General features: G+C 42.1%; 1 protein-coding gene across 11 annotated transcripts in view; it reads left to right on the top strand.

The window, feature by feature from the left end:
• Rere (arginine-glutamic acid dipeptide repeats) overlaps positions 1-19730 on the top strand; it is a 367056-nt gene that overhangs the window by 246696 nt on the left and 100630 nt on the right. For all 11 annotated transcript variants that reach the window (XM_026782135.1, XM_026782129.1, XM_026782128.1 and 8 more), the window contains one exon: positions 126-225. In XM_026782135.1, coding sequence (XP_026637936.1) covers positions 126-225 — 100 coding nt within the window. The remainder of the gene's footprint in view (positions 1-125; positions 226-19730) is intronic.

The following is a 19730-nucleotide window of genomic DNA, read 5'->3' as shown; positions in this document are numbered from 1 at the left end:
CCATTAGGACCCCCTATTTGGGTGACTCCATTAGAAAAACTAAAAAAAAAAAAAAAAAAAAAAATTACCCTGTATATGGATATTAATGTGTGCTGATGAAGGAAACTCCATCCCTTTCTCCAAAGGAGCATGGCTGCATTTGCGGGGATGTGTGATGGAGGTTCCACAGAGGATGGCTGTGTCGCGGCATCTCGGGACGACACCACGCTCAACGCACTGAACACAGTAAGTCTCTGGATGTCTTTAGAGAGCACAAGGGTGGGTGCTCTGGTGCTGCTAGGATTTAAATGAACTGACTGCAGGTGAGAGAAGCTTGCTGTTCTTACAGAGGAGCTGACACACACACACTCATATACACAATTTATATATAAAAATTAAATCGCATAAATATACAGAAACAAAAAGTTGACAAAAGAATGAATTGACTCAGCCAACAAGAGTGTTGTTGCTCTTGTGCAGAAGCTGTGTTCAGTTCCCAGCACTGGCATGACTTCTCACGGCTGCCTTACCTCCTCTTACAGGAACATCCCAGTCCCTCATGCAGAGGGTGTAATTTACACACACACACACACACACACACACACACACACACACACACACACACACACACCAAGAATTGTGGTCTTGGCCATTGGTCGCTGAAATTCTAGGGAGAAGACATTGTAACTCCAGCTTTGTATCCTAATTTATCTGAACCTCAAGATTGTGAGAATCCTCAAATGAGTTCCTAGTATCATACATCTTTACTGAAACTTGTATTTGGATACTGGATGAACAGATGATGTCATCCTCAGAGTACCCACTGGAGGACACTCTGCTATTGTTAAAAAAAAAAATTAAAACAAATTAAAAAAATTTAATTAATTAAAAAAAATTAAACAAGCCGGGTCCTGGGATTAAAGGCGCAGGCAGAGGCAGGCAGATCTCTTGAGTTTGAGGCCAGAACAAAGAGAGTTCTAGGACAGCTAGGAGTAAACAGAGAAGCCATGTCTCAAAACAAAACAATCAAAAATGTTCATTTATTTTGTGAGGAAGGAGAAACACGCCACTTTTGCACTTTAGAAGCCAGAGTACATCTTGCAAGAGTCATTCCTTCTACCATGTTGGTTCTTGGGATCAAAGCCTCAGGTTATCAGGCTTGGCGGCAAGTTTTTAGAGCTGTTGAGCTGTCTTCCTGTCCCTGACAAGAAAGGCTTTCCTGAGCAGGAATTGAACCTGAGCTACGGCAATGAAAGTAATTTATAGAGATCAAGTAATAATATAAGGTTATATGAACATGATTGACTACAGCACCATGCCTTTAATCTTTTCCACTAGTCTAAAATAATGTATTTGAGATGGCTCAGCAGTGAAGAGCACACATTGTTCTTCCAGAGGACCCAGATTAATTCACAGTACCTAACTGCTGTGGGAGGGCCTTCTATGTGTTGCTTTTATTGGTTAATGAATAAAGAACTGGCTTGGCCTATAACATGGGAAGAGGAAGGCGGAGTTAGAGAAAAGCCATGGAGCTGCCGGATATAGACGTGCTAAAACTTTGCTGATAGGCCACAACCTCATGGTGATACACAGATTACTAGAAATGGGTTAAATTAAGATTTAGGAGTTAGCCAATAGTTAGAGCTAATGGGCCAAGAAGTGTTTTAATTAATACAGTTTCTGTATGATTATTTCGGGCGTAAGCTAGCCAAGTGGCCGGAAACTAGTGGCTCTCTCCTCCAACACCTAGTCAAGCCAGGTGACTCACAGTTATTAGATCTGTGAGACTCTGGACAAATGGCCAGCTGAGGTACCTAGTAACAGATCAGAGTGGCTGCTGGGTTACTCTTTCCAGCATCCCTCAGTACCTTTGGCTCCTCTTAGCACTTCTCACCCTGCCCTACCTTAAACCTCTCCTTTCCAGGGGCTGGGCTTCAGCTCCCTTTCCCTCGCCATTGGCTATGCTGCTCTCTTGGCCTCTCTCTCAGTTTCTCTCCATGGTCTAGTTTAATCTACCAGCCATATTCAGCCTGGACTCTTCCTCTACCGCCTTCTCCCTTATATCTACAGTAAAAATCTCCACGCTTTAGGAGTAGGCATGTTCTTCTTTTATTTTTTTTTCTTCAACAATGGCCTATAACTTCAGCTCCAGAGGAATCTCTGGCTATCTGCAGGCAAAATACATTGGCATGCACATGTTTGCCCTCCCTAATAACTAAACATAAGTTTAACAAATTTCATATATTTGAAAGTTCATGAGCTGGCATGTGGCTTATACCTGTAATCTCAGGCTCAGGGGCAGAAGCAGGAGGGTGCTGTGAGTTAAAAGCTAGTCTGGTCTACATAGGACAGCCAGGGCTACATGGAAAACCCTGTCTCAAATAACCAAAACAGAGCAAAAAACAAAAGAAAGAAATGTGAGTCCAACTAGTTGGGAATGGTTTTAGGAAATGGCAGGTGTTTATTTGCTGTATTCCTTTAAGACCTGCACAATGGTTCAGAAGTAAGAACACTCACTGCCCTATCAACAGTGTGACTGCAGGAGTCAGTGCATTACCTCTGGTTTTGGGTTTGGTTTGGTTTTGGTTTTTTGAGGCAAAGTTTCTCTGTGTAAACAGTCCTGGTTGTCCCAGAACTAGCTCTGTAGACCAGACTGGCCATGACTTCACTGAGAACCACCTGCCTCTGCTCCAACATGCTGGGATTAAAGGTGTGCACCACTACCACCCAGTTTTGTTTTTCTGTCAGCACTATTTTGACCTCATAATGTATCCTCAGAACAGTACAAGAAGATGAATATATGAAGCTGATACTTTCTCTCATATTTTCTAATGTGAGATCATGAGCTCCAAATGAGTGATGCTTAGTGTTGAGGGTCAGCTTCTGATGTGGTGCCTCAGGATCCTGCATGTTTGCACATGGTGGTCATGTGGCTGTGTGTAGGCAGGACTGTCAGGAGACCTAGCAGCTCCTAATGGTTACCTATTTAAGCGCATCTTTTATTTTACTTTTCTTTTTCTTGAGAGTTCTGTAATTGGAAGTAGTTCTGTAGTTTTGTATGCGGAATTTTTCTGTGCCTCGGCAGCTGCTCTCCCAAATAGTCATTCGTAGACTTATTATTAACTATAAATGCTCAGTTGATAGCTTAGACTGGTTACTAGCTAACGCTTACATTTTAAACTAACCCTTGTTCCCTTATGTCTTCTTCTTTTTTTTTTTTTTTTTTTTTTTTTTTTTTGTTGTTTTTCAAGACAGGGTTTCTCTGTGGCTTTGGAGCTTGGAGCCTATCCTGGAACTAGATCTTGTAGACCAGGCTGGCTTGGAGCTTGGAGCCTGTCCTGGAACTAGCTCTTGTAGACCAGGCTGGCCTCCAACTCACAAATATTTTAAATATTTCAAAATATTTAAAGCCTGTGGTTTTAAATATTTTGTCTTTTTCCTCTAGTTTTTAGAGTTAACATTTTTTGTTTGGTTGGTTTTTGGTTTTTTAAGACAGGGTTTCTCTGTCTTCCTTTGTAGACTAGGTTGGTCTCTAACTCACAGAGATCCACCTGCTTCTGCCTCCCAGGTGTTGGGATTAAAGGCGTGCACCACCACTGCCCGATTAAGTGTTAACATTTTAATGTCTAGGAGGCTGGAGAGATGGCTCAGAGGTTTAAGAACACTGACTGTTCTTTCAGAGGTCCTGAGTTCAATTCCCAGCAACCACAAGGTGGCTCACAACCATCTATAATGAGATCTGGTGCCTTCTTCTGGCCTGTAAACATACATGCAGACAGACGCTGTGTACATAATAAATCTTCAAAAACTTTAATGTCTATAGATTTCCTAATTATTAGCCTTTCTGTCTTTCCTAAGACCTTGAATTTGTTTTCTCTGACTTACCGTAAAAAATAGAGATTTATCAAACTTGACCTTATACAACAATTAGGTTTTAGTCTTATTGTTGTTTTCTCATTAGACTTGTTTCCTTCCATCTGGGAATTTAATTTGATATATTTTCCAGCTCCAACAGTTGGGTGTTAAATAACTGCTTTCATCACAAATTTTGGTTTTCTTTTCCCTCTTGCTCTCAGTATCTTGCTTTTCAAGATGCTTTTAAATCTTTTTTGGTATGTTTTTGGCCTATGAATTACTTAGAATTAAATTGTGTAATATCAAGTTATGTAGAGTTTTTTAATTTTTTTTGAGATGTTAGTCATATTTAATTTGTGCCAGCAGAGTCATTGATAAAATTTCAGTCTTTTTTGTTTTTTGATTAATTTTCATTATTTTTAACTGTGTGTGTAGGTCGGTTGGTAGGTACATGTGAGTGCGGGTACACGAAGAGTCCAGACACCTTGGAATCTCTGGAGATTGGAAGTAAAGGTGGTTTTGAGCCACATGGTGCTACAAATTCAACTCGGGTCCTCTGGAAGAACAGTAGCTTCTCTTAACCACTAAGCTATCTATCCCTCTAGCCCCCAAGATTTCAATCTTTTGCAGTTTGTTTCCTGGTTTGGCATGTAATTTATATTGATTAAAATGCTTTGGTGTTTTCAATTCTACAGTTATTTTGTTGTGTTAGGAGGGTGTTAAAATTGAGGAGCTAGGGTCAAGATATTGTTCAGTGGGTAAAGGCATTTGCCACCAATCCTGATGACCTGGTTGTCCCTGGTACCCATAGGGTAGGAGAGAAATGACTTCAGCACATTGTCCTCCGACTCCATCTCATAACTGATAACTGTGTAATCAGCACTGTAAGGAAGATCTGAATAATCATTCCCATTTTAACTTTTACCATTACCTACTCGCTAGACCCTATCCATTTTTGCAGCATGTTTTTGAAGTGGTGTGTTAGGCACATGAACCTTTGTAGCATTTGTGTATTGGCTCCTGCACCTTTGAGGGATGTGTCTCTGTGTATCTATCCAGTAATCACTTGTTTTGATGTCTCTTGTGTCTGACACTCTCATAGGCTCTCAAGGTTTCTCGTCTTTACTGTTTTCAACTTTTTCTTTCTTGTCATTGTGAATCTTGCCTCTTTGTTTTTGAAGTAGCTCATTGGTTGTTTTGTGTGTTTTTGTGTTCTCCTCTTTCCATCCAGTCTAACAGTGTCTGACTTTTTCTTGGAGTATTTAGTTTGCTTAAATATAATGCATATGGTTCTTAAACTATAAAGCTCAAACCACGTGTAAAGCTTTCATTGTTGTTTGTTTTCTTGCTTGTTGCTTGATTTGTTTGGGGTATTTTTAAGACAGAGTCCCATTGTATTGCTCTTCCTGGCATGGAATTTGCTGGGTTGCGTGGGCTAGCCTCTCTTCTCAGTTATCCACATACTGGGGTTACAGGTATGGGTCCCCATGTGTTGCTTATAATACCTAAATACGAGCTCTATCATGTCAGATTGCTAAATCACAGTGTTATCTTTAGAAATGTTTGTATAATGGGGTCCAGGTAGTGTAAACTTTGGGCTAAGTGCACCTGCACCATCAACTGGTTAGTAATTGGTAAAGTTGACACCATGAAGCACAGAACAGCCTTCTTATTCTGATTGGTTTGATTTGGCCATCTCTGCTGGCTACCCATTTACAAAACAGATCTTATAGTATGCTGAATTACTCTTACTAAATCAATACTGTATTTCACTGTTGGGGCTCAATTTTCTTCCATTAGTAAAATTAAAGTTGACTTCTCTGAGTAATTGTTGCCATTTTATATTTATATTTTCTTACAGCACTCAGCATCTGTTTCGTTTTTACTTTTACCAGCAAAATTTATAATCACGAAGCAGAGTTACATCTCAGCCCAGACAGCTTTATTTCCCGAAATATGGGTGGCTGTTAGAGTTGGATCAAGCCTTTTTTTTTTTTTTTCTTTGGTTTTTCGAGACAGGGTTTCTCTGTGGCTTTGGAGCCTGTCCTGGAACTAGCTCTGTAGACCAGGCTGGTCTCGAACTCACAGAGATCCGCCTGCCTCTGCCTCCCAAGTGCTGGGATTAAAGGCATGTGCCACCATCGCCCGGCTTGGATCAAGCCTTTTACATGTTTAAGAGAGTGTGTGTATCTGTTTGCTCATTTTTTTTATGTACACTCACATCTCCAACAAAGGGTTCAAAGTCCCCTGAAGCTGAATGGTGTTTCATATTTGATGGCAAATTAGTTAGAAAGGTAACAACAGTTTGTTCACTATCAGGTATCAATTGTCTTGTTTTCTCAGCCCTGCCCTGCTGTCTGGTATGCAGTAGTGAAAGGCTAAATGTTTGTATGGGTGAAAAAACAAATTGGGCTCAATTCTTTATCAGAATTGATCATGGAGCACTCATGGTGTTATGAGTATGCAAATACGCTGACTGGAAAGACTCCTTCATCTCATTTGCCCCCTTGGACTCTGAAAGCTACATCTACAGGATTTTTCTTGGAGATTTTCTGTTAGTTCATCATAAGTAGTCTGCATTGGCGTCTCCTGACCTATATTAGCTTTGAAGTGCCTGTGGGTATTTTGGGAGTATTTTTAAGCCCCAAATATGGCACTCACAGGAGTCCATCTGTGACAGTGTGTGATCAGCTCCTTCTTTCTTTGATTTCGTGGGCATTCATGGTTAGTGCTGCCCTTTCCACACAAGGCAGCCCTGAATGGTTAGTGCTTGCTGACTTGGGTTAGTTAAGGCAGGATTTGCTTGGGCCGGAGGTGGGGGTGGGGGATATTTGTTTTTGAAAAGGGAATGGAAAAAGTTGATCATGTTATGTGTTTCTTATTAGGGGAATGGTATAAATTTCAGGACAGTAGCTCATATACATCTATCTTGACAAACTTTTACTTATGCAATGTGATATTAGTGTGTACAGGCTGTGCTACTAATTAATTAAGGTCTTGGCGGTGAGGTTTGTCAGCATAACAATATGTACATTTCCACCTGCTTCATATATTGTGCTTTGACTGGTTGGAAACTCTTTTAGCTTTGGTTTTACAAATGAAGTGGATAGGAACTTACTGTCATTGTCAGGCTTAGTAGTATACTCATCTGTAATTACAGCATTCTGGAGACGGAGGCAAAAAGATCAGCAGTTTGAGGCTAGAGTGAGACCCAATCAACAAAACTTAAACAAAAGAATAAATAGCAAGAAAGATGTTTACTAACATGGCTCCTTTTGTAATCCAATTTAGTTCTAAAGTTCCAGGTAATGACATTTTAACATAAATTATATGGTTTATTCTTAGTCTCATTTAAATGAGGATGGAGTTTAGCTTTTAATCCTTTAATATTTTGTTCCTTTGGGGCAGTCTGTAGTTCTGCTTAGTTGGACTGGTTTCTCTGGAACTGGTGGGGGGATTATGGCCACCCACATTAAAACTAGTGCAACATGCCTGCCTTGCATTTTGGATTGCTGTCACCAGGAGTCTCACCAGGCTATGTTTGCCTTGCTCCCCACAAGGCTATGGCTCCCCACAGTCTGGGCCCCAGCTCTACTTTTCCATATGAGCCACCATCAAATGTTTTTTTACCCATTTGTTTTTAGGACTTTAGGAGGTTGGTAGAGAAATTGGGACAAGGTCTGATGGAGCCCAGGCTGGCCTGGATGGAAATTGAAGCCTTGAGGATAACATTGGGTGCCTTCTTATCCTCCTGCCTCTACCTCCCAAATGCTGGATTACAGATGTGCACCACTATGCTAGATTCTAATCATTTCTTTCTTTTTGTTGTTTTTTGAGACAAGGTTTCTCTGTGTAGCCTCTGCTGTCCCGGAACTCAGTTTGTAGACCAGGCTGGCTTCGAACTCACAGAGATCCACTTGCCTCTGCCTCCCGAGTGCTGGGATTAAAAATGTATGCTGCCAGCCGGGCGGTGGTGGCGCACGCCTTTAATCCCAGCACTCGGGAGGCAGAGGCAAGTGGATCTCTGTGAGTTCGAAGCCAGCCTGGTCTACAAGAGCTAGTTCCAGGACAGGAACCAAAAGCTACGGAGAAACCCTGTCTCGAAAAAACAAAAAAAACAAAAATCCAAAAAGAAAAGAAAAAGTGTATGCTGCCATCATCACCTGCCTTTTCTTGTCTTTTTTATATAACAAGTTTATTGAGATACAATTCAAATTCTGTATAATTTACCCATTTAAGATGTGCAGTTTGTGTCCTTTTTTATGAATTTAAGGTTCAGGCAGCTGTTGCCACTATCAATTTTAGAGTGTTTTTGTCACTCCATAAAGGAACCCTGACTCCATTAACAGTCACTTTCTGTGTCCCCCGGCATTTTCAGTCCTGGACAGCCACTCACTTCTTTCTGTCACTGTGGATTTGTCTGTTCTGATCACTGCTGGTAGATGGACTTGTATAATACTCTACTGTTGGAACTGGTTTCCTTCACTGAGAATAATGTTCTCAGATTTCTTCCATGTTGTAATCTTCCCATTCTTACAAAGCACCTTCCCTAAAACCATATCTCTGCTAGGTAGAGTGACACCCATGGTCACCCTAAAGCTTTGTTCATCACATTTTCTTAGTTTTTTTTATTTCTTTCTGTATTATTTTCCTTTATTAAACTACTTCTGTTTCTCTCCTTCCCTGAGCTTTTCCACTGGTTTTTAAAAGACTTTTTAAAAGTCTGAAAGAATTACGTGTGTGTGTGTGTGTGTGTGTGTGTGTGTGTACACAACTGCCACTGTGCACAAGTGGAGGTCATGGACAGCTTGCAAGAGTCAGTGCTCTCCTACTACATGGATCCTGGGATCAGACTCAGGTTATCAGGCACCTTTACCCTGTGAGTGTCTCAATAGCCCTCTGTAGAATTTGAAATGTGACATGGGACTTTTAGTTTATCATTGTTATTTTCCTTTTAATAAGCATAAATTATTGGTCAACTATTTTATTTATTGACAGCAGTTGTGTTGGTTTCATTAATGTCCTACAAGCTAGGTATAAGTTTGTGTTTATGAATGAACTAATTTAATCTGCGTAGTTTTTAAAGTGTGCTATCATCTACAAATTAGTACACACCTGTTTCTTATTTATAATCATTTAAATTTGGGGGAAGATAGAATGGAGGCTAGGATCTTTCTTCTCCCCGCCCCGTCTCCCTCCCTTCAGCCCCCCACCCCCCCAAGTTTTTCTGTCTAGTCCCAGAGCTTGCTCTCTAGACAAGGCTGGCCTCAAACTCAGAGATCCTTGTGCCTCTGTCTCTGCCTTCCGAGTGCTGAGATTAAAGGTGTGCGCCCCCACCTCTTGGTAGACGCTAGAATCTTAGAGCAGCCTTCCCAAAATATCTGATGAATTGTCATTTGGAGGCTTTGTTCTTCAACAAGTTAAAAATTCCTCATTGGTGTTCCCATCTCTCTGTCTTATCTCAAATGCCTATGTGTTAGCCTGTATGGTCTTAACTCTGTTCTTAGGGACACGGATCCAGATAGCCAAGCATCTTGGGAAAATCAGTTTACTGTGTGATCCTGGTTGCTCTCCAACTTCTGCTTTTCCTGTTCCTGCCTCCCAGACACTGGCACTGCTGCTCTTAACTGCTTATCAGGCAAATGTCTGTGTGTCTGGGTCGGCTTATTTATTTGTTGGTTGTTAATACCAGGATAGTAAGGCAATTCTGTTTCTAAGGCTTAGCACCACTGATTTTGCTGGAGAGCACTGCACTGCTCACACAGAAGCTTTTGCTTCCTTCATGACAGCCAGAGGACAGTCTTCATCTCGTGCCTGGCTAGTGTGTAGACTAAAGAGCAGCCCCCAGTTCCCCTGCATCAGAGCCTCACTTTATGTGCTCTTTGGTTTCCTTTGTCCCACAATTCTATTGTTACGCCCAGAACATTAAGTGTAAGTTATTTGCATGCCTTAAAATTGCTTGTCATAAACCATTGCAGTTCCAGTTGCTGAGAATCTGCAGCAGCTGTTCCCCATTGACTTCTGAGAGACTTAGAGCAGCTTCGGCAGATGTGTCTTCCTTCTCTCTGTTGCGTGTCTAACTACCACAGTCTTTTCCTGAAGTAGAGTAGCGTTTATGAGTAGATTTCCTTTTACTATACCAGGTAGATACAGTAGTGGTCTTGCTGTTACCCTGTAAACTTTTGCCTAGGTTTGGATTTGGGCAGGCAGGGGTGGGGGGTGGGGGAGGACGACTTGTTTTCAAAGTGGTCCAGAACCTTTTCTACTTGTAGATAGACGTGGACCTTTTTCTCTTGGCAAGTCATCATGCAGAAAGTCCCATAAGTAGTCGGGACTCCTGAGCCTGCCAGAGCTTTTCTTTATGGTCAGTTATATCCATCATGAGTCCTGAACCTTGAATCCTTAGCAGTCAGTTACTGAGTTCTCAGGAGCCTCCCCTTAGGAACCTTGTGTTGTTGAACCTCAGATATGAAAAGCAGGAAGACTTTGTTTCAAAGAAACAAATCTATGTGTTGGAGACCAGCTTCAACAAAGATACCACTTACCAGGATAGGTCATAGGGATTAGAAAAAGTAAAGAGAAGGAAGGGTGAGTAAAAATAACAAACAGAAGCATAGGATAGTTCCTGGAGGGAGTTCCTGTGAATGCTGAAGTCGCCTGTGTTTAATTTAATTTCCATTTCTTAAAATACCCCAACCCTAAAAGATGGGAGTAAGGTAAAAAAACTGCATTAACATGATACAAGGAAATAAACAGACCAGTTGAAGGTTGTGGACTGCATTCTTAATTAAACTTTCTGTTGCTAGAATAAGACAAGTAATGCTCACACCCTAGACCAAACATAGGCAAACCACTCCCTGGAATACATTTTTATCTTCCTAAGGGAGTAGGAACTTAGTTGGACCCTGAGTGAGAGCAGAACTCTCTGTTCTGAAAGTAAGCGGGACCTTTGTTTGAGGTCACAACAGACAATAACCTTGAAGGAACAGAATTCAGTTCCAGCTCTCTGACCTTTAGTCGAGATAGAATGGCCCCACAGTTTTGGGCCTCCACATACATACACATAAGTGTGTAAATGATAACCTGCTCTGAATTTCATGTAAAGATCTGTGCTGTGCACATCCAGCTTTCAAGAGCCTGGAGACTGGAGCCGCCTTCTCCAGTGCTGCTTCAAGTGTTTTGTTCCAAGAATTTATCCTAGATCTGAATTAATGTGCTAATAATGCTGTTGCCATGCATTTCAGGAGATCCTCTGATTCTGTCTTTTGGCAAAATCTTACAAAGTAATGGAATGTGAAAACTTGGCAAGTTCTAAAAGTGACTTTGAAACCTCATGTTGTGGCTAGAAATATACAGGGCTCAGATTCTCGGGGCTTCCACCAGGTTTCAGGGTTCTCTGTTTCTCTTCTCTCGGTTTTCTGCTTGTTTCCTAAGGTTTTAGCCATTCACTTCCCTGAGCTCTTGAAGTCTGACCTGTGTGCTCAGTTAACAGCTGGGGCACTTCCTGGAGCCATCAAGTGACCAGTGGAACCTTAAGTGAAAGTCTGTGTCCTAAGTTCTTCCAATCCTGTGAGCTTCCTTTGAAATGTCCTACCCCTTCCATCTAGGCCCCTCCCTTCCAGTCAGCAGTCCTTAATTGAATATTTTTTTAGTGTCAGGAATAGTAAGAGATAACTATTCTAAACAGTCTTCCAAAATAAGTTCTCACCTCCTTTCTGCAGTGAGAAAATGGGAGGTTTAATTGAGATGGTGGCAGAGTCAGGGGAGGGGATGGGGGTAGGGGACTTAAGTCAAGCCACAGCCAGACACTAGTTTGGTGCTGAGTTTTCCACACAACTCCTCACCGGTGTCTTGGCCTCAGGCTCTCTCTCTTTTTTTTGGGGGGGGGGGGGTGTTGGTATGGAGACTGCAGACAGAGCCTCCAAACAGGCAGATGGTTCACCTCAGCCAAGACTTGTAGAGGTCATTCACCAGGACTTTTCAAAGTGGCTTGCCTAGCTTCTGTTGGAATATGGTCTTTAAAGCTTGCTCTTGTACTCTTCTTGCTGACTTCACCTCTTCTTCCTGTGAATCTTAGAGTCCTCAGAGACCCCTTAGCAAGAGGTGGTGACTAGCTTGCTTCCAGACACAGTAGTCTTTAGAAAGGAGCTGTGACTCAGCAGTGAGCCTGGAGATGTTGGCTGAATGTATTGCCACTTGTGCTCACCTCCTGCCAAGAATGTGTGCCCTGTTTGGTTGTTTCTGTTCAGTAAGGACAGGCAGTCTGTGCTGCACTGACTAGATTTTCAAAGCCTAATCTGGAGTCACTCAGCATTCTTATGCTAGTCTTTATTTTATTACCTGGTTTTGGTGGATCTTTTCTCTGCTCATTGCCTACTTCCCTTTACCCACCCTTAGCTCCAAGATATAGATGTGTTTGCAGTGTCCATCATGGCCACCAGATTATCCGCAGCTGCTCCAAATTGAGCACTGTAGGCTGGACTGTGGCACAGACTTATCCCTGGAGTGTAGGTTTATGCTTAACCCTTGCACTGTTGCTTCCCATCAGAATGGCCTGCAGCAAGCCAGTGGCCACTAAAAGTGATACTTTCAGTGATATGCACTGCCCTGCCAATCTTCTATGTAACTGTGAGGGCTAACATAACTCTGAGGCCTTGTCATTATTTAGAAGGTGATTTAGGGTAGGGAGTACCTGTGTAGCAGTTACAGAGCACTGGCCCAGTGTGCACAGGGCATTATTGAGTTTACTCCAAAACATGGCAGTAGGAGGGATGTCCAAGTACTATATTTTCTTGTAAAAATAATTAACAATACCTTTCTCTCAAGCTTTTTCTAAACAGCTAAATTCTGTGTTTTTGCCTTTGTTTCTTTGCTCCCATTAGTGTATTTAGACTAATTTAGCTGCAATAGTACCTAAATAGAATTTGATGGACAAATGAATACTGAGCTTGTACTTGTAGTTTTTGGGGGTTTGGTTTTGGTTCATTGCTGTTTCCGAGACAGAGTTTTTCTGTGTAGCCCTAGCTGTCCTGGAACTCTTTGTAGACTAGGCTGGCCTCAAACTCACATATATCCACCTGCTTCTGCCTCCTGAGTGCTTGGGTCATAGTTGTGCATAACCATACCTGGCAAGTCAGGTGCATGCATATATATGTTTTGGTTTTCTGAGAAAAGGTTTCTCTGTAGTTTAGGTGCCTGTCCTGGAACTAGCTCTTTTTTTAAAAAAAATAAATAAAAATATTTATTTATTTATTTTTTTATTATGTATACAATATTCTGTCTGTGTGTATGCCCACAGGCCAGAGGAGGGTACCAGACCCCATTACAGATGGTTGTGAGCCACCATGTGGTTGCTGGGAATTGAACTCAGGACCTTTGGAAGAGCAGGCAATGCTCTTAACCTTTGAGCCATCTCTCCAGCCCCCCTGGAACTAGCTCTTATAGACCAGGCTGGCCTCGAACTCTCAGAGATCTGCCTGCCTCTGCCTCCCAAGTGCTGGAATTAAATGCGTACGCCATCACCACCCGGCTTCAGGTACTTGTTGTAATAGGAGCGGCGGGGCTGCGTCCCGAGCACCCCGGCCGCCTGCTTGGCTAGCTTATGCCCCAAAATAATTACACGGACACTGTATTCTTTTAAGCACTGCTTGGCCCTTTCTATCTAGCCTCTTCTAGGCTAACACTCGCACCTGGACTAGCCCATCTCTAATAATCTGCTGTAGCCCACAAGGTGGCTTACCAGGGAGATTCTAGCCTACGTCCATCCTGGGTCGGAGCTTTATCCGTGTGTCTGCCCAGAGCGGGGAGCATGGCATCTCTGCTCCAGAGCGCAGAGCTGTCGAGTCTGAGCTCACTTCCTCTTCCTCCCAGCATTCTGTTCTATTTACTCCTCCCACCTGTTTTAACCTATGAGGGCCAGCCAAGCAGTTTCTTTATTTTTTTAACCAATGACCTTCCTCCATCAGGTGCTTTTATTTTAACTGTAGCTTTTTGACATGTATGCATTTTATATATTATATATGTATCATATTTTGTGCTCAGTACTCAGTTACTGATGTTAGGGTTATGAATGAAATCTGTTAATCATGGTTTGGGAAAGGGAGATGTTTTTTAAATTGTCTTTGACAGATTTTGACAAGGTCTTTTCATTTTGGTAGTAAAGCACATGAGGCAGACTAGTGAGATAGCTCGCAGGGAAACTGACTGCCAAACCTCCCGGTCTGAGTTGGCTCCCTGGGACCCCCCTGATAGAAGGAGATCACCAACCACTGCAAGTTGCCCTCTGACCTCCAAAGGAAGTTTTTATAATTTTAAAAAAGTATGCAAAGGTCCCTCCCTGCTTCTCCTTCCTGGGAATCTTGGCAGTTGCTTACTATATATGCAGCATGTTTCGGATGGCAGAAGACTCTAAATCTTACACTCTTCCTAGTAGAGCACACTTATTAAACATTCTGCATGAAAGCAGTATGCCTTGAAGCGGCTTCTCTACGGCTACTCTAATGCTGTAATTGTGAAAGGTGCTTTGGTCTAGTAGAAACTGCCAGATGCACTGCCATTTGATCTAAAAAGGTCACAGGAAAAGGGAACATTTAAATTAAGTTATAAATTACAATTGAAGAACAATATTTTGATGTGTGAGACCAGAGATGTCAGAGCAGGGGAGATGTAATTCATGGGTTCATTATAGAGCAGAGGTGCCTGACAGTTGAACCATGCCAAAGGGAAATTTACTTGCAACACCATGCAGACAGAAATGGCAGCTCCTAAGAGAAGCCAGAGCAGAAACCGGAAACCTTAAGGTGATACTTGAGTTTATGCTAATAAGGCAGCCAAAGCCTGGGAGATGTTTAATGACTGCTCTAATGTAAATGAGGTGCTCTGACATCGTGCACATTTTTAGTCTTATTTAAATTAAGACCTCATCCTTGCTCTGTAAAATAACATACTTTATAACCAGGCTTTAAGGCTGGTTCTCTCACCTCTGTGTCCAACATACAGAGTTGCTGAAATTTGAGAATTGTTGAGGCAAGAGAGTTAAGACTCAAGTCAAGATTTCTATGCATGGTAGCTTTGAGGAAGGGTATAATTTAATGTTTGTGGCAGTCCACGAGAAGTTCAATCATGAGTTAATTAAACTGTAGGCAGTCATTATTATTTATTCTTTTGAGAGGCTTGCCAGTAAAGCACTTATATATATTAAATTATAGATGGTAATAAGCAAGGGATGATTTGTCAGGCAGCATAAGAGAAGCACATTTAACTTAGGCAATTACACAGAAATGTGTTTTTCTTCTTGTGGCATGATCTTCCTCACTGTTAATCAGGAAGGGTCAGGGCCTGTAGCAAGTCCCTGAACAGTATGAGCCGTGCATCTAAAATGTCACTGCCTGTGGAGAAACCACCATAGGGTTTAGAACGATTTTATTTTACTTTATTTTTTGTTTTTTTTCAAGACAGGGTTTCTCTGTAGCTTTGGAACCTGTCCTGGAACTAGCTCTTGTAGACCAGGCTGGCCTCGAACTCACAGAGATCCTCCTGCCGCTGCCTCCGGAGTGCTGGGATTAAAGGTGTGTGCCACCACCACCCGACTATTTTAAATCTCAAGGGATTCTGATGCTTTGTGTCTCATGTAAAGCTTTCCATTGTTTCATGACAAACTGAGAGCTGGTAATTTACACATTTGACAAGTGAAAATGCCATTCCACAGTTCAGGATAGGCCTAGTTAATGAGAGTATGACCCTAAGGGGCTGCAAAGATGGCTCAAGTTAAGAGCACTTAACTGCTCTTCACAGAGGACCTAGGTTCCTTTCCCAGCACCCACATGTCAGGTCACAACCACCTGTATCTCTAGTTCCAATGGATCCGATGTCCTCTTCTGGTCTCCATGGACAAAACAATCATACATATAGTTTTGCTGTTGTTCTAAAATAGAGTTTGACCCTGCTTTGGATTCAGTGCCTTTTTTTTTGGCGGGTTCCTGTTCCGCCGGAAGGTGCTGTTTATACACACAGTCCCTGGCTCTGTGCTTCAACAGAACAGTTACTTTGTTAGGGTGGAAACAAACCAAGTGTTGCCAGAAACTGATGCTGTTTTTAAGCAGCAAAGTCCTCTACCACATCCTTGTGCAGGCCTGTCTTTGACCACACATCTTGGTGGCTAGCATGAAGAGTTGCTGAGTGCCTAGGCCCCATAGGAAGAGTTTATGTGCTCTTTGATAAGAGTGGGCCAAAAATGAAGGAAAGGACACCTCTTAGCCAAGCCTGTGTGTAATCCAGGGCCGCCTACAGGACACTTGACTAGAAAGAACAAATTATGATGGAGCCATTTGAAAGCTGGTAGATTTGTAAAGGATCCCTACTTTGTCACCAGATCCCCATCCTTAAATCCCAGGTCATTGGCTGAAAGCAAACAATACTAAAGCAAAACAACAACTAAAAACTCATGGCAACCCCTTCATTGTGATGAATTTGGACGTGGTTTCCCCTACATGACATCCTGCTTTAGTGGGGTGGGTGGCAGGTACCTCTACCCTCACTTGCTTTCAAAGATTGGGAAATTGAGTTACAGTGTTAGTTTGTGGTCCCTGTCTTTTGCGGAGGTTCCCCACCCCGCCAGTAGTTCCATACTACACAGTTCTCTGTGCTTTTCATGACTATTGCATTTTATCCCAGACCTTATCTACCTAGCTTGCTTACAAAATGGCCAGAAATGTTTAATTATCCTTCTTTGATTGCCTTTCCATGACTGCAGAGTGAAGCTGTAGAATGATTAAGGGTTTCCCACTGTCTCATTGCTGTTTCTTTTCCTAGCTTCTCTAGGACTGTTTCACTGTAGTATCAGTGAGGGCCTGCCATGAGTGTCCTCACTGAACAGCTGTAGCCCAGTGGTCCAGATCAGGTGTTTAAAATTGGAAACCTGGGAAGAGGAGAGATGACTTAGCAGTTAAAAGTAGTTGCTTGTGAGTTTGAGGCCAGCCTGGACTATAGAGCAAGCTCCAGGACAGCCAGAGTTGCACAGAAAAAGCCTGTCTCGAGGGACGGAGGGAGGGAGAACAGTTGCTGCTTTTACCTAGGACCAGAATATTATTCCAAGTATGCGTTATCATATGGCTGAAAACCACCTCTCACTTCAACACCAAGGGATCTGATTTCCTCACCAGGCCTCTGCAAGAACCTTCTTGCACAAACACACACACACACACACACACACACACACACACACACACACACACACATAAATCAATAAAAAAAATCATAATTAAAAAGGAGCAGTATCTATGTTACCTTTAAAACAGTTGAAACGTAGGCAGTGAGACATTTAGGTAAAGGTTCTTGTTCTCAAGTATGACCACCTGAGCTGAAACCACAGGGTAGAGTGAACAAACTCCTGCAAGCTGTCCTCTGACCTCCACGTGCCCTCTATAGCACTGTCCTCTTCCCATCCATCCCCAGTCCTTCCTCCCTCCCTTTCTCCCTTACCGTACACGAGTAGATGTTAAAAATTAAAAATAAGCTGGACTGTGGTGGCGCACACCTTTAATCCCAACACTGGAGAGTGAGAGGCAGGAGAATCTCAATGAGTTTGAGAATAACCTAATCTACAAAACGAGTTCCAGGACAGCCAGAACTATACAGAGAAACCCTGTTTTGAAAAACATAAACAATTTTTAATTTAAAAATAAAACAAAAATTTAAATTCATGTCTTTTACAAAATCAAATTATTTAAACCTTTCAACTTAGTAAAGGAGAATATTTTTAATGGCAAATTTTAGAGATTCAGTTAAAATAACTAGTATTTTGGTTAAATTTCCCAACTCTTGATTGACATGAGGAATGTATGGAAATGTCCATTTTAGCTTCTCCTCCAGTTGGCTTACTTGTTCATGGTGGGTCAATCAGAGCATGTGGAATCCAGATGCTCATATCCTGGTGACTGTGTGGCTGTGCAAACCTGTGTTTCCTGTGACGCTGCTTCTCCTTAAGCTGTGTGTAGCCACACCTTCCCCTGCCTATTATCTTTGTTCTTCATAACTGTGTCTATCCTAGAACCTAAAAGAGAGCGTGGCACGGGTGAGTACAAAATGGGTCCTAGTTGAAGGGATGAAGGGGGTCCTGCTCTCTAGGCTTCCCCAGTGTGCTCTAGAGATAGTCTAACTTGTTATGGAGCTGCATAGGCCATAATCACTCATGGAATATTAAAAAATGTATCCTCAGTGAAATACAATTACCGTTGCATGTTCTCCCTCCAGCCACCGATTTGCCTGTTTTGTATGTTTGTTTTTTCAATTTTTCTTTCTACTGTTTGAGTTAACTACAGTCGAAAACCAGAAGTTTTTGGGCATGATAGCACTCTGGTTCCATCACTCTGAAGGGTGATATGAAACATCAAGCAGGAAGATGTGGAATTCCCAGCTTTCTTTGGCTGGAAGCTGCCTGGTACTCTGTTCTAGACAGGGTCTCACTCTGTAGCCCTAGTTGTCCAAGAGCTTGCTATGTAGACCAGGATGACTTTCAACTCACAGAGATCTGCCTGCCTTTGCCTCTTGAATGCTGGGATTAAAAATGTGCACTACTAAGCTTGGCCCTACACTTTGCACTTTTGTTTTTGAGACAGGGTTTCTCTGTGTAGCCCTGGCTATCCAAAGTTCTCTTTTTAGCTTTATAGGCACTGACTGTGAAGGTTGAGCTCTGCTGAGCACCAGAACACGAAGGTGTCTATAACCTAAAGTTTTCCCTCTTCTTCTGTTTGCAACTGTTTACATGAGGCTAAGAACATTGTTGTCCTGCAGAGGATGGGGTCAGTTCTCATCACTCTCATGGTGTCTAATACACCTCCGGTTTCAGGGACTCCAGCAACCTCTTCTGGCCTCTTTGGGCACCAGGCACACACAAGGTGTACTTACATGCATACATTCTGGCAAACACTCATATATGTAAAAATAAAATAAATCTTTTAAATTGAATCATTCTAGTGTTATTTAACGTGTAAACTGTATTGCTATACATAAAATAAATGACATTTTAATTGTATGAAAAATTCCAGAAATAAACAATTCATAGGTATCATGCATCCTTTTTATGGTATAGTGTTATGACTATTCTATTTTCTTAGTGTTTATTTATTCATTTGTTTGTTTTGTTTTTTAAGACTGGGTTTCTCTGTAGCTTTGGAGCTTGTCCTGGAACTCACTCTTGTAGACCAGGCTGGCCTCGAACTCACAGAGACCTGCCTCCATCTCCCAAGTGCTGGGATTAAGGGCATGCTCCACCTGGCTTTATTAATCTCCTAATGTGTTTTATTTAAATTAAGCTTTATCATTCATTTGATTACTTTGGGGAACACCTGGTGTATATACGTTACCACCCTCCATTTCAGGTGTCTTGTTGAGAGTCTTGTAAACTTCCTCTCACAGATGAGGGAATAGTGGCTCATCCGTACTGCCCAAGCTTTCTCAGACAGGAGTCCTGGCAAATGGATATGAGTGACTGCTACATTAGGATGGCATCCCTCCTCTGAGCAGACACCTTCAGTCCCAGCACCCAGGAGGCAGAGGCAGACAGGTCTCTTTGAGTTCAACACCAACCTGGGCTATAAAGCGTTCCAGGACAGCCAGGGCTATGACACGGAGAAACCGTGTCTCAAAAAAACAATACAAAAAGATGGTATTCCTTAGTGGGTGCAGAGATGACTCAGCAGTTAATTTCCTGTACTGTTCCTGCAGAAAGCTCAAGTTTAATTCCTAGCATCTGTTTCAGGCATATTTCAACCACTTGTAACTCCAGCTCCATGGGCTCTGGGTTCCACGGGTACCTGCACTTGTGTGCATGACACACAGAGATACACATACATGTATTTGAAATGAATGTTTTCTTTTTTATCATTTATTTATTTATT

The sequence above is a fragment of the Microtus ochrogaster genome, chromosome 10, assembly GCF_000317375.1.
Source record: "Microtus ochrogaster isolate Prairie Vole_2 chromosome 10, MicOch1.0, whole genome shotgun sequence".
Lineage (NCBI taxonomy): Eukaryota > Metazoa > Chordata > Mammalia > Rodentia > Cricetidae > Microtus > Microtus ochrogaster.
This window is presented reverse-complemented; position numbering and strand designations above follow the sequence as displayed.